This window comes from Falco rusticolus, chromosome 1 (genome assembly GCF_015220075.1).
Source record: "Falco rusticolus isolate bFalRus1 chromosome 1, bFalRus1.pri, whole genome shotgun sequence".
Taxonomy (NCBI): domain Eukaryota; kingdom Metazoa; phylum Chordata; class Aves; order Falconiformes; family Falconidae; genus Falco; species Falco rusticolus.
The window spans coordinates 122,827,116-122,840,102 of NC_051187.1; the positions used below are offsets into that span (position 1 = coordinate 122,827,116).

At 43.5% G+C, this 12,987-nt stretch overlaps 1 protein-coding gene across 3 annotated transcripts in view; it reads right to left on the reverse strand.

Annotated features, from left to right (window-relative positions):
- STOX2 (storkhead box 2) overlaps positions 1-12,987 on the reverse strand; it is a 77,093-nt gene that overhangs the window by 24,864 nt on the left and 39,242 nt on the right. The window contains exon 1 of one of the 3 annotated variants that reach the window (XM_037398985.1): positions 2,168-2,296. The exons of the other annotated variants lie outside the window; for them this stretch is intronic. Within the exon in view, the coding sequence (XP_037254882.1) occupies positions 2,168-2,240 (73 nt within the window). The 5' untranslated portion in view covers positions 2,241-2,296. Of the gene's footprint in view, positions 1-2,167; positions 2,297-12,987 lie in introns of those variants that run through there. 3 annotated transcript variants of the gene reach the window in all.

Sequence of the window (12,987 nt, forward strand, 5' to 3'; positions counted from 1 at the left end):
TGCACCATGTATCAGCAATTAAACTATCAACTACATACTGATGCCAGAATTTTTATTTGTGATTCTGCTGCTGGAAATAAGTGACCTGGAAGTCAAACTTCCCGTCTCATTAAGTTTGCATGAAGATTGTTTGAAAACTCACCTCTTGACTTATAAATGGAACCAATTCAGTACAGTCATTGTGAAAGAAAATCAAGGGAATTACAGTGCAAAGCCACAATATATTAGAATTTATACACACTATTTCCCTGAAATGGGAAGAGACCCTGTGATTAGATTTTGCGTCCTGCAAAACACAGAAGCCAAAGCCCAGTTTCCCTTCTCCATCCAGACTCTCAACACCTTTTTAACCTTTTGCTTCCTACAGATCAAGACAAACTTTAAACATTATTTTTAGCTTGGTTTCCACAGGAAATGAGGCTTGCACAGTCACAGTCTGTGCGCATGCATGTGCCAGGGAGTTGAGCCTCAGTAGACAACAGAGTGTTTGCTATGCATGCTCCATCTGCACAGAGCTTCAGGCATAGCCACCTCCCACTAGACAAGTAGAGAATCCAGTCAAAAAACACTTGTCAAGGGAAATCTGACTTCACTATTGCTGCTTAGAGAACGACATTATTAATCAGAAAACATCAAACTAGAGTACAGTAACTTCATGGCACCTCATGATTAGCGATGGATGTAACAGAAAACCCCTACAAAAAATTGCTTGCCAACAGCCTGTTCTGGTCAACACTCACATTTCACTCTGGGAAGAACTACAGAAAGGTCCTTTTCAAACAAAAGGTAGATAACAAAACCAAAACTACTCGCTACGAGCAAAAAGAGGGCTCTTCAGTCTAAAATATTACCACTTTTTTTCAAGAATACTGTAAGTGAAAAGCCTGCTTTAGAAAATGCACATTCTCAGATTTACTTCAAGAAAGGAGAGATGCTGAAGAAGTTACATGGCTGGCCTGGGTTGTACATGACCCCTTTCTCCCCCAAAACCCCAATGGGACTGAATCACTCTAATGACAGAATACTTACACAGATCTAGCAAACAAAACCTTTCTTATGTGAACTCACAACAATGATATATAATTGCCATTTTAAGCCAGACAACATTTCCATCTGATTAGACAACAGGAGGGAACAGGAAGAATATGCATATTTTTATGTATTATCCAGATTACTCTGAAATACATTGGATCTGCACTAGCACACTAGCACAGAAAAGAACACACTTTACAGGCAAAATCTGAAATAAAGAGAATTAGAAGGTGTGTTGCTTGCACTGCTCTCAGACATAGCTAAATCCTCCTTTTAAACTATATTTCCTGGAGTATCTTACGAACAAAGCTGCAGGTTGTGTTTACTAGACAATTAGACACATCAGAGGACTGATAACAATAAGAAAAAAAATACATTCAAGATTTGTCCATTTATTCCTCTTTAAGAGCAGCTTAAACAAAGGCTTGACAAATGCATTAACACACGTTCACTAAGCAGCAAGCTCCATCTGCACCCTGAAATGCACACACCTCAAAATGTACCTTTCCCTTGCAGACACAAATCACAAACACTTCAAGAATGTGACCTGGCAATGTGACCACTCCGATTCTAACCAGCCTGAAGAAAACACAGCAACCTTAATAATGACCAACCATATGACAAACACTTGCCTCTGAACAAGGTTCTAATCCCTTGCCAGTTATTAACTTTAACCACGTAAATTGATCTATTTAACCGTTCAGACCCAGCTAAAATCACGATCCCCAGGTTCACCAAGTGGCACTGACTTTCAGAAACAGCTGCTAAATTGCCCACAGTCAGCAGAATTGTCTTACATGCATTCATCCTGTGTATTTCCTGTGACTTAAATTTCCTTTTCTTTGTCCATGTCCTGTGGCCAGCTGCCTCCTGATCCAAAGTGATATCCCAGCACGTGTTACAACTATGATCATAAAAAGTTTCTGCTGGAGCACGGAACTTTCCCAGAGGATTCAGTCGAGGAGATACTGGTGGCGTTGCTTATCCTGGGAAGGAGGAGGGTGGGACTGTGGTTTTTTAATATATTGTGTGCTTTAGAATGTATTTCCTCAATCAATGTTTTTCAAATGCATCTTTTATTAAATGTCCATGTCTATATTCCTGGCACACAATATGTTAAAAAAGGGGGACTTACCTGAACCCTTATAGTCTGGTTCCATGCTCCAGTAAAGTATGTAGAGTAGCTGTGATGTAACAACAATGTGCATATTGGGGCTTTATATCACTGTGGAAGCTGGCTGAATGCAGCATAGGTCAGTGCCACAGGACCTGAAAGAAGAAAAACAAAGCATGCTTTTAGGCAGTAATATGCTGAACACCCACCTCTTAAAGCAGGAAACAGCAGCTTCCAGAAAATAAAAAATAATGCAGTATCTATGCAGGTCCACTGAAAGGAATGCTATTTCACACAATTCTCTGATAAGCACAAGAAATAAACGGTTAAGAAATGACAGGGGAGGTGGAGAATCTAAAAGGGACTACAAACGTCAATTCCCACACAGTGTTTTGCAAACATCTCTCTCTTTTTGCCCTATTTTCATGGAATGGCTGGAATCACGTTCTGACACCACCCCCTGTTCCGAAGGCACTCACAGTCTTCGCAAAGCACCTCTCCACTGCAGTGCCTCAGGATTCTGCAGTGTCACTCCTCTTCTCCCTGGCTCTCTGCAAAGTGAAGTCATAGGAATGGATCAGCCAACCTGACTTCTCACTACCCTGCCCAGAATCCTTTGTGAACCGAAATGAGTCATCGCTCTGAAAAAATCCACAGCGCAACATTCCAGGTTTCTCCCTACGTCTGCGCTGGCTTCTTTGTCTTTGAAACGAAGTGCCTATGTGCCTGTGCTTCTGGAACGGTGCCCAGCTGCATTGTACAGGATAACAAGCCAGCCTCCTCATTTAGTGGACAAGAAAGCTATTTACATGCATTAGCAAAGACAAATAAAGCTTTAACCCTCTAGTCAAGACAAAAAAATTACCCCAACATACCTTCCTGGAATACACAACCCTGCAATACAAAAAGCCACAAATGCAGAGACATACGTGCGGGCACACACACTGGCACAGAGCAGTATTTTCTTAAATTACTCACTATTTACCATGACACCAGTTTTTACTCTATCAATTAAAAAGAAAGATTTACTCTCCTTCGTCCGTCCTGAAGAACGCTGCAGACCTGCACATAACAAACAGCTCTGGTGCACACTGGATCAAAGTTGTGCTGCTGCAAACTGTTTATCAAAAAATTAGAAGCAGTGGACAAGTTCTTGCAAGCTCAATTTTCATCATCCCATTCACTATTTGGGCTCATAACAAAGTGAGCCCTGAAACCATGCCAGACAGAAAATGTCAAACTGCTCCAAGTGCCGAGAGCCAGCAGAACTGCTTCAGCTTCTGCTGCTACTGACAAAGAAGGTAATGCTCAGAACGGGGTCACTGTGTCAGGATCTCACTCCCAGTGCTACGTTTTCCTTTGCTTGGCAAGGATATGCTAAGCTAAAGCATCAGGAAAACACGGAAGAAGAGGTAGGAAATAGTGTGTGATGAGAGACAGATGCTGCTGTTTTGGAGAAACATTTGTAGTTGTTTGAGGATTTTCTTTTAAGTGAAGGAAACATTTAAAATTGCCTTTACTGTAAAAGAACTATTTCTAGTCGTGATCGAGTCATCAAAATGTGCATATCAGTATATGCAGAAATGGAGGGGCAAAGAAAAAAAGAAGTGCTGCCATGAGGCACTTATTTAAAGGTTCCTATATCCTAAGCACTCTGAAATAGTTTGAAGCAGAGTAGGCACGTAATCCATAAAATCCTGAAACACAGCACTTTAGGACTTACCTGTGCTGTGCTGAACAGGCAGGTCGCTTGGGTTCTGCCCTAAATGAACACACCAGGTGTTCAGGACTGACTGAAATACGAAGATCACCACCTCCCTACGCTGCAAGCCTGAGTCTGACAGCTACCCTGGCAGTGAAACAGTCAAACCCTGCCTAAAATAGGTCTATGTAAGTGTTCCAAGAGAGCAATTAAATAGCTGGGTTACACAACTAACAAGTCACTTTAGTTTACAGGTCTATGACAACAGTTATGCAGCAAAGCCGTATTATAAACAGGCTAATTTACAAGTGTAAGGTAAGCTGGGTGCTTTGCTACACCTGTAGTTACACAGTAGCCAAAAATCTCAACTCCAAAAACTGTGGTTTTGCAATACACACCGTCATCAATTTCTGTGTTCCCTGAAGGCCACATTCCAGGAAATCTTCCTTCAACTTTACAGGAGTTTTGTCTTCCCTGGGGCTGCAGGATCAGCAACAAAGCCTCTAATGAATCCAACTTGGCATTCTCAATGTTTGGGTCCCCCAGGATCATCGGACAGAAACTTGGTTGTTTGTCTGCTAAGCCCACACCCACTTTACAGCAACGAAATTAATTCCAAGAAGAAAAATTTCTGTGGGCTTAGAAGTGAATTACAAGAGGCACCTACTGAAAGAAATAATGAGAGCTCCAATCTGCTTTTCCTTTGCACTACACAACAGTCATGCAAAGCGAAACAGCTGGGCTTGTGTATGCAGTACCGTTTCCACACGCATGCACATTTCTTGCAGCAGTAGTCATGCTACTATCGCCAAAGTTAAAATACTGGCAGAAGAAAGATACAGGTAATATCACAGCCCAAAATACCCTTTCTAATAAATTTCTCTAGCACTTGCACCCGAATTACGTACACAGGACCAGCCTGACTACTCTGAACAGGCAGAGAGCTCTTTGAATGAGACAATTCCTCTTGCACATGTGATGCCCTCCCTAGAGACACTTAGAATGCACCGAACATGCACAAGTACCTAGGGTGCACGTGTCTTGTGTGCACATGCACCTAGGCATGCCTTTACTCAAATCCATCAGCTCACAGCACCACCACACGGCCCTTTAATCAGTATTAAGCACCGCAAGAAGTGCCCAATACCTCAAGCATGGCAGAGAGCAAAAGTGAGAGACCACCAGCAGCAAATATGTAAATAAGAATGTTTAGAAGAGCTGAAGTCGATGGATAAACCAGTGCTGCCATCATCAGTGATGTTACTGCAGCGTGACCTCACAGGAAGAAGGCTTAGTCAAAATACCACATGTATTTCCCAATCAAGGCAGCTGTTCTTCCATTCTACACCCCCCCCAGCACGACGTAAGTTGGTACTGAAACAAAAGCTGCCTTATTGACAGCGTACAGCACAAATACACCATATACTTCTCCTTGTGTGACTCCATGCATGCACATGCATGTGAATAGACCAGTACAGAATACAGTGTAGCCTGAGATCGATCTCCTTCATACACCAAGAAAGTACATGAAGTAAAGATCCCATTTTCTTCCTTTACACACGCATTGTGTTGGAGTTGAACCCAGGCTCCTTTGTGAAACTCCACATTAGCTTGCATACATCCTCAAGCTCTCCCAAGCCAGAGCCTGGGACTCCCTTCCCTCGCCACAGCCTTTTCACCATCACCAGAGGAAAATTCAAGAAAAGAAACATGCTCGAATGGAGGTAACAAAAAAGGTTAGAAAAAAGAACACTACCAAAAGACAAAGAAGGTTATCAAGAGCATGAGAAAATTCAGACTAGCTTGTAACAGTTTCAGTGGATCCAGAATTTTGGAAGCTAATAGCAGCCATCAGCACTCTGCATTCAGACTCTGTAGCCGCAGAGACTATGGTCATGTACTACTAAGGTTACTTCTACAAGAACCAACTTCACAAAGCAGGAAGCACCTGAACACCAGACTGGGAACACAACCAATGAACTGTGGCCCCAGAAGAAACCAGATTAAGGAACACCAGAAAGACACAAACATACACTTACGTTTCTTTATGAAATCTCTTAATTGTAAAAAATTTTACTTATTAGTGCTCCACTAATAACAACATATTTGCAGTACGCTAATAAGTTCCACTTGGCTTACCTGAACAAATCTCCTGGTTCTTTAAGAAATCACTTAAGAAAACACAAGAGGGAACATGATCAGGGTATTAAATTCAGCAACATCCCAACAAGTAATGCCTATCTGGTTTTGTGCTAATGTTGTCTAAGAGCTTAAATACTCCTTTTTTTCCCCTCCTGCAGCTTATACCCCAATGCAATTTGCAGAGAACATACCTCCCTTCCTTCAGATCTTACATCACTGGCTTTAAAAAACCCATATGCTTAGTGCTCTTTCCTATGTCTGCCCCTCCTGTCCCTTTAATCTTTCTAGAGGACTCTTCTACATTTACTCGAACTTACATAACTTTTCTTTAAAAAGCAACCACCAGAATTCTGGACCATATTCTAGTGCTCCAGCTAACCTCTCACCTGTGTCAGGCACAAGGTAATCGAAATTTCCATACTTTTAGTGGAAATACCCTGCCCTATACATAGTAAGAATTAAACTTGCTTTTTTTCACAGCTGAACTATGGTTCACTATCACCCCACAACTGAACAGCCGGTTCCAGATATCTTTTTTATGCTACCTGCAACTAAGAGTTTGAAGCAAATACTCCTGGTTTGACTCCCAAGACTATGATCTTGCTCATTACACTTTAACAGCTCACTCTGTGGACATGACTAAGGATCTTTGACCAGCCAATTCTTCTTATTTGTTATCCATTTTTTAACCATCTCCACTTTATCACATGCTAAAATGTCACAAAAACTAAAATGAGAAACAAACAATACTTGAAATGTTACCTAATGCAGGACAGAACCCCGTGCCACACTTGCTAATACAACCCAGTAAACTGCATTTGAATGAACCCATCAAGTCTTAACAGAAGAAACAAAGCCACCCACAAAACTCAGTCCCCCAAAAGCCCTGTATGTAAAACAATTGTCTTTTTAGAATTCGGTTACTAAAAGTTTCTTTCAATTATGGCCCATTGTGAATTATACGATATTTTTAAATGATGCAGAAAAATTTCTAACAGGTTTTGCAGCTAGGACCACGGTATGGGAGGGGAGGAGGGTTTGGGGTTGGTTGTTTTTTGCACAGAGAACTGTTACTATTAAATTAATTCGATTACTGTTAAAGCTGTATTATCATTGACTACACTGTTGCCTAAATTCCCAAATTACCGACCTCTGATTTAGTGTTTAACAATATGTTAAACAAGTATGTGCACAAAGTTTAGGTCAAACTGACCCACCCTCTCAAGCAGTTAAAACTGATGAACGAAAGGACTTCCAGGCAACCTTGGGAAACAAAGAACACCGTTACCTCAATTACCCAGAAAGAAGCCTCCAAGTGAGAAAGTTCTGGCCAAGAGGACACAAACCGATAAGGTGTTGCAACCCACAGAAAATCAGTTGCGAGCAGGACAAAGGTAATGGTAGTAACGGGAGAGCATGACCTCCAGCTCAAATAGCCCCTCTGCCCAAAAGAGGGCAAACCCCCACTTCGGGAGCATGCCCAGCTGGTAAAAAACCTTCAGCAGTGCTATCTGAGGATGCGCACTGATTTGCATCAGAAGCGAGACACTTGGATCCAATCCTGTTCGTGAACAAAAATGAATATGTAATATGCTATGAATATGCAAGCACTCTGCTGTGTGTAACGGGTACCCTCGAGTAGCTTGGTGTGTGTGTTAGGAGGAAAGATCCCGCATGCACCCTGTGCTGCAATAAACCAGCGTTGGCTTTCTAAACTATCATTTGGTTCGGAGAGTTCTCCTGGTTACGATTTTCAGTAACATCATCACCACTCCACCCCCTCAAAAAACAAAGCCTGCCTGTTTTCTGGCAGCAAACAGTAAATGAAGGGAAGATAGAAGCATTAAAAAAAAAATGACACTAGACGAGATTTGGCAAGAAAGCGAGCACATAAGAAACAAAAGAAAAAAACAAACAATGATAACCCTGGCTGTTTTCTTTTAGGGTGGGAATTATAAAGGCAGAGAAAAATATTCCTTTACAAACTCCTGAAAGCACAGAACATGGCTGTTGAAACATAACAATCAGCCTGCCTTACACACATGTTCTTCACTATCCTCTTCAGTTTAGCCAAAATACATTTTTCATTGTGGCTGGGGAAGCTGCAGCAAATATTCAGCAACAGTCCAGTCAGCAGCTAAAAATATTGAAAGGTGAAGGGACAATTAGCAATACAATCCAAACCCACAGTGCACTCTCATTTATATTGACAGCTGTAACCACGGAAGGATTTTCATCCCAAAGATGATACTGCAGTGATTACAGCTTCTCAAACAAATAGTCATGACTGGCAGTAACTTCAGGTTAAAATAAGAACCTGCAACACTGAACACAAGTCCCATGGTACTGCAGCAGCCTTTAACAGCCCAGTTTTTCCTGGCTGGGAAAGAACCGATGAAAAGGCCAGGCATGGAATCAATTATAATAGTGCCAAAGTGGTTTTAAAAATAAAAGGTTAGACACTCCAAAGACTTAGCAGTTGAGTTTACTGGGTCGGTTTTTTTTCCCTGTGGTGGAAAGCAGAGTTTTCACTATGGCTGGAGTACATTTAAGAAGATGTACTTTCACGGTTATAAAATCAAAATGTCTTACACCCTAATACATGAAGCGGCTATATTAGGATATCCTGCCTCTGTGCTCTACCTGCATGGGGTAGATGCAGTGTCCCCTGTTTCCCACAGTGGCTCAAAATACTTTCATATTCTGTCCTTTGGTCTCATTTGTGTGGGGATCAGCTGTGGAGATCGGAACACGGGAAATGCCATGGCACACCAGCTCAGCAACTCACCAAATCTGCTGCCTTTCAGGAGGGTCAAGCATCACATCTTAGAAGAAGCATTAGAAAACCAACTGCACACATTGACACTAGTACTGCATCTTGAAGGGAAATCCCCTTGTTCCAGACACAAACAGTTCTTTTGAGATCCTTAAGGATTGGCAGATTTTCATTTTTTCTCCCAATTAGTATGACTATCAGCAAATGCATACCTCCTCAAGAGAATGCCAGTACTTTGGAATCAGGGGTTCCCACAATTAAAACAACTCACTACGTTAAATGTTTCCTCCTGTCCAATTCACATGTTTTTTGCTTCTTAATTTTACTGAGCACTCATTTTATTATAGGAAGCAGTAAACCAAAACCTACAACAGGTGTTTTACTACTATTACAACAGTAACAGCTCCCTACCTCCTGCTCTTTTATTTTTAAGTTAAATTTCAGCCATCTGAAAGCCTCTCAGTACATGAGCCATAAAACCAAACATGGTATCCAAAACAAGGATGAAATTATCAATTTCAGACAGATCCCTCTTGCATGACTTCTTACACATCTCCTAATTTCCAGTCTTAGGTTTGGACTTTTAATTACCAGCCCCTGACTCATCTAACACGTTCACCACTGACTCCAGCAACATGCAGACCATACTCCTAAAAAAGTACAAAAACTAACATACCTGAGCAATACTTTGTCAGCATTCACCACGTTGCCTTACACTATGTTGCTAAGGTCACTATTTTGCAGAATTGCTCAACTGTTTTACTCAGCTGTTGCCAGTGCTTTCTAAAGTCCTCCTCAGCACTCTTAACAAACGTGAACAACTGATCTGACAGATAGGCTTACCAATTCATTATCCATTCCATCCTTCAGATTTCTAACATAGCTAGTAAACCCCAAACATTTAGTATTGATCCCTGCTGCACAGAACATTTGTTAACCATTTCCAGGGACCAGAACTGGTCACTGTTCTTTCTTCTCCCCAGTATTCTAAACTGAGCTTGACAAGACTTTTCTCTTGGACTTCCACCAAGCATTTGTAAAGCACTAGAGCATGGAAGAGTCCTTGTGCTCCCCAAGTGTTGCTATGACCCAGTTTTCTGAAAGATGAGAGCACGTAAAAATAGTTGTGTCTTTGCCCTCTTATTCAGTAGAGAGAGAGACCTGAAGTAGGATAGCAAGACTAGATTCCTGGGATGATTTCAGGAGCTGATGATGACCTTAATTTACATTGAACTAAACCAAAAAGCTACCAAAAGGAGAGGTTTTGGGATAATACTGGGATAATTTGGCAAGTACCCATTGGACAGCGAGAGAAAATCACATATAACAAAATTTTGAGATCAAAGCATAGGGGGTGTATAAATCCAAGCTCTGAACTACTACATTTTATGCCACAGCAAGATATATTTTCTTCACACACGTTAACAACAAGAAAGGAATCATCCCTTTTCTTGTCATTCCTTATTCTGGACCACAAGAAAAAAGGCCTTACAGTTACTGCCATAATCTTTCAATGAGCTACCCCTACAGGCAGCACTTTAACTCACCCAGACCTTATGGGCTCAAGGGCACGACTCCTATTTAAAGGGCTACAAAGTGTCTCTGTCAGAGCTGGAGCTTGACAAGGAGCTCTGCTTCAAAATCATTTCTGACCATCAGTAAACACTGTGCTGCACATGGTGAAGGGGATCACAGAATCACAGAATGGTCAGGGAAGGGACCTCTAGAGATCTAGTCCAACCCTCCTGCTAAAGAAGGTTTACCTAGAGCAGATTGCACACTCATGTCCAGGCAAGTTTTGAACATCTCCACAGAAGCAGATTCCACAGCCTGTCTGGGCAGCCTGTCCCAGTGCTCTGCCACCCTCAAGGTAAAGAAGTTCTTCCTCATATTCAGAAGGAACTGCCTGTGCTGCAGTTTGTGCCCGTTGCCCCTTGTCCTGTCACTGGGCACCACTGAAAAGAGCCTGGCCCCGTCCTCCTGACACTCGCCTTTAAGGTATTTGTAGACACTGGTAAGATCCCCTCTCAGTCCTCTCCAGGCTAAACAGCCCCAGCTCTCTCAGCCCCTCCTCATAAGGGAGATGCTCCAGGCCCCTCATCATCTTCGTAGCCATCCGCTGGCCCCTCTCCAGCAGTTCCCTGTCTCTCTTGAACTGGGGAGCCCAGAACTGGACACAGCACTCCAGGTGTGACCTCCCCAGGGCAGAGTAGAGGGGCAGGATCCCCTCCCTCGACCTGCTGGCCATGCCTCTCCAAATGCACCCCCAGGATGGTACCATTGGCCTTCTCGGCCACCAGGGCACACTGCTGGCTCATGGGCAACCTGCTGTCCCCCAGGACTCCCAGGTCCTTCTCCGCAGAGCTGCCCCCCAGCAGGTCAGCCCCAGCCTGTGCTGGTGCCTGGGGTTGTTCCTCCCTCGGTGCAGGGCCTTACACTTGCCTTGGTTGAACTTCACGAGGTTCCTCCCGGCCCAGCTCTCCAGCCTGTCCAGGGCTCGCTGAAGGGCAGCGCAGCCTTCTGCTGAACTGGCCGCTCCTCCCAGTTTGGTATCATCAGCAAACTGGCTGAGGGGACACTCCGTCCCTTCATCCAGGTCCCTGATGAATAGGCTGACCAGGACTGGACCCAGCACTGACCCTGGGGAGCACCGCTGGCTACAGGCCCCCAGCTGGGCTCTGCGCCCCTGATCACGGCCCTCTGAGCTCTGCCGTTCAGTCAGTTCTCAATGACCCCACTGTCCCCTCGTCTAACCCACTGAGCCTACCTGTGAGGGTGTTATGGGAGACAGTGGCAAAAGCCTTGCTGAGGTCAAGGCAGACAACATCCACCGCTCTCCCCTTGTCTACCCAGCCAGTCATTCCATCACAGAAGGCTATCAGGTTGGTCAGGCATGAACTACCCTCGGTGAATCCACTTTGACTGTCCCTGATGACCCTCTTTTCCTCCACGTGCTTCGAGATGACCTCCAGGATGACCTGTTCTATCACCTTTCCAGGGATAGAGGTGAGGCTGACCAGCCTATAGTTTCCTGGGTCCTCCTTCTTGCCTTTTTTGAAGACTGGAGTGACACTGGTTTTCCTCCACAGTCCTCAGGCACCTCTCCTGCTCTCCATGACCTTTCAAAGATGAAGGAGAGTGGCTTGGCAGAAACATCTGCCAGCTCTCAGATGGTGCATGCACCGCTGCTCACCTAGCCACTTGCTTTGGGAGGCTGGTACTGCTGACCAGCCCTTGGAAATGCCTACAGTGGATGTAAGTAGCCCTAAAAGCATTTTCTGAAACCTCCTCCTGCTTGTTTGGTAGCTACAAGTTTTAGTGTTGAAGAGCTGATGTTAGGGCCACTTAAAGAAAAAAACTAGGCTATAAATATTGAATTAGCAGCAGCAGCAGATTGGAGAGAAAAACAAGAAACAAAGTAAATAAGAAAAAAAACCACAGGAAAGGTTAAGAGGAAATGTGAGGAAAGAGATGATTTTTGATTCCTAAAGCAGGCGATGCAGCATATGTGATATTAATGATGAAAGAAGACTTGTTAAAAGAATCCAAATGCTTAGCAGAGCTAAGCGGAAGTAGGAATAATAACCAAATGGTAAGAAATAAAATTAGTACCTCCAGCTGTAGAAAGGCTGGGAAAGTATAAGGGTCTACAGGATTGCTGGAATAAGGGAAGTGGGAATGGCTGCATATATCAGTGAATAAAGCAAACAAATGGACAGTTGTTTTGTGAAGGCCAATCTGCATGTGCTCTGCATCCACTCGGTGCTTGCCTTTGTTTTGTTTTCTAGGCTGACCTTCACCCCGTGCCACACAGAGGATTCAATGAAAGCCTCTGTTCAAAGTCTCAATTAAAAGCCTGAAAGAACAAATGTATCTTGCACTGCAGCCCAAAGCCTGGGCCCCAGTACCAAAACCCCAGCAGCAGGAGCATGCCTGGCAGTTCAGGCACCTGGCTCTGGCCAAGGGAACCTGTGAACCTGCATCCTACACTACAGCAGCTTTAAACAAGCCCTCCCAGTGTTTGGAACAGGCAAAATAGCTAAAAATAAACATTTAGCTTGTTCTTCAAAGGGTTGTTCCTAAGCTTTTGTGTTGGAAGATCAAAGCTAAGGAAGGATGGGGGCTTACAGGACAGTAAAGAAAGCTGAGAGTAAATTAGTAGTGTGCATGCTAATAAGGCACACATGGAACATCACTCCACTGAGGGAGTAGGCTAGTGGT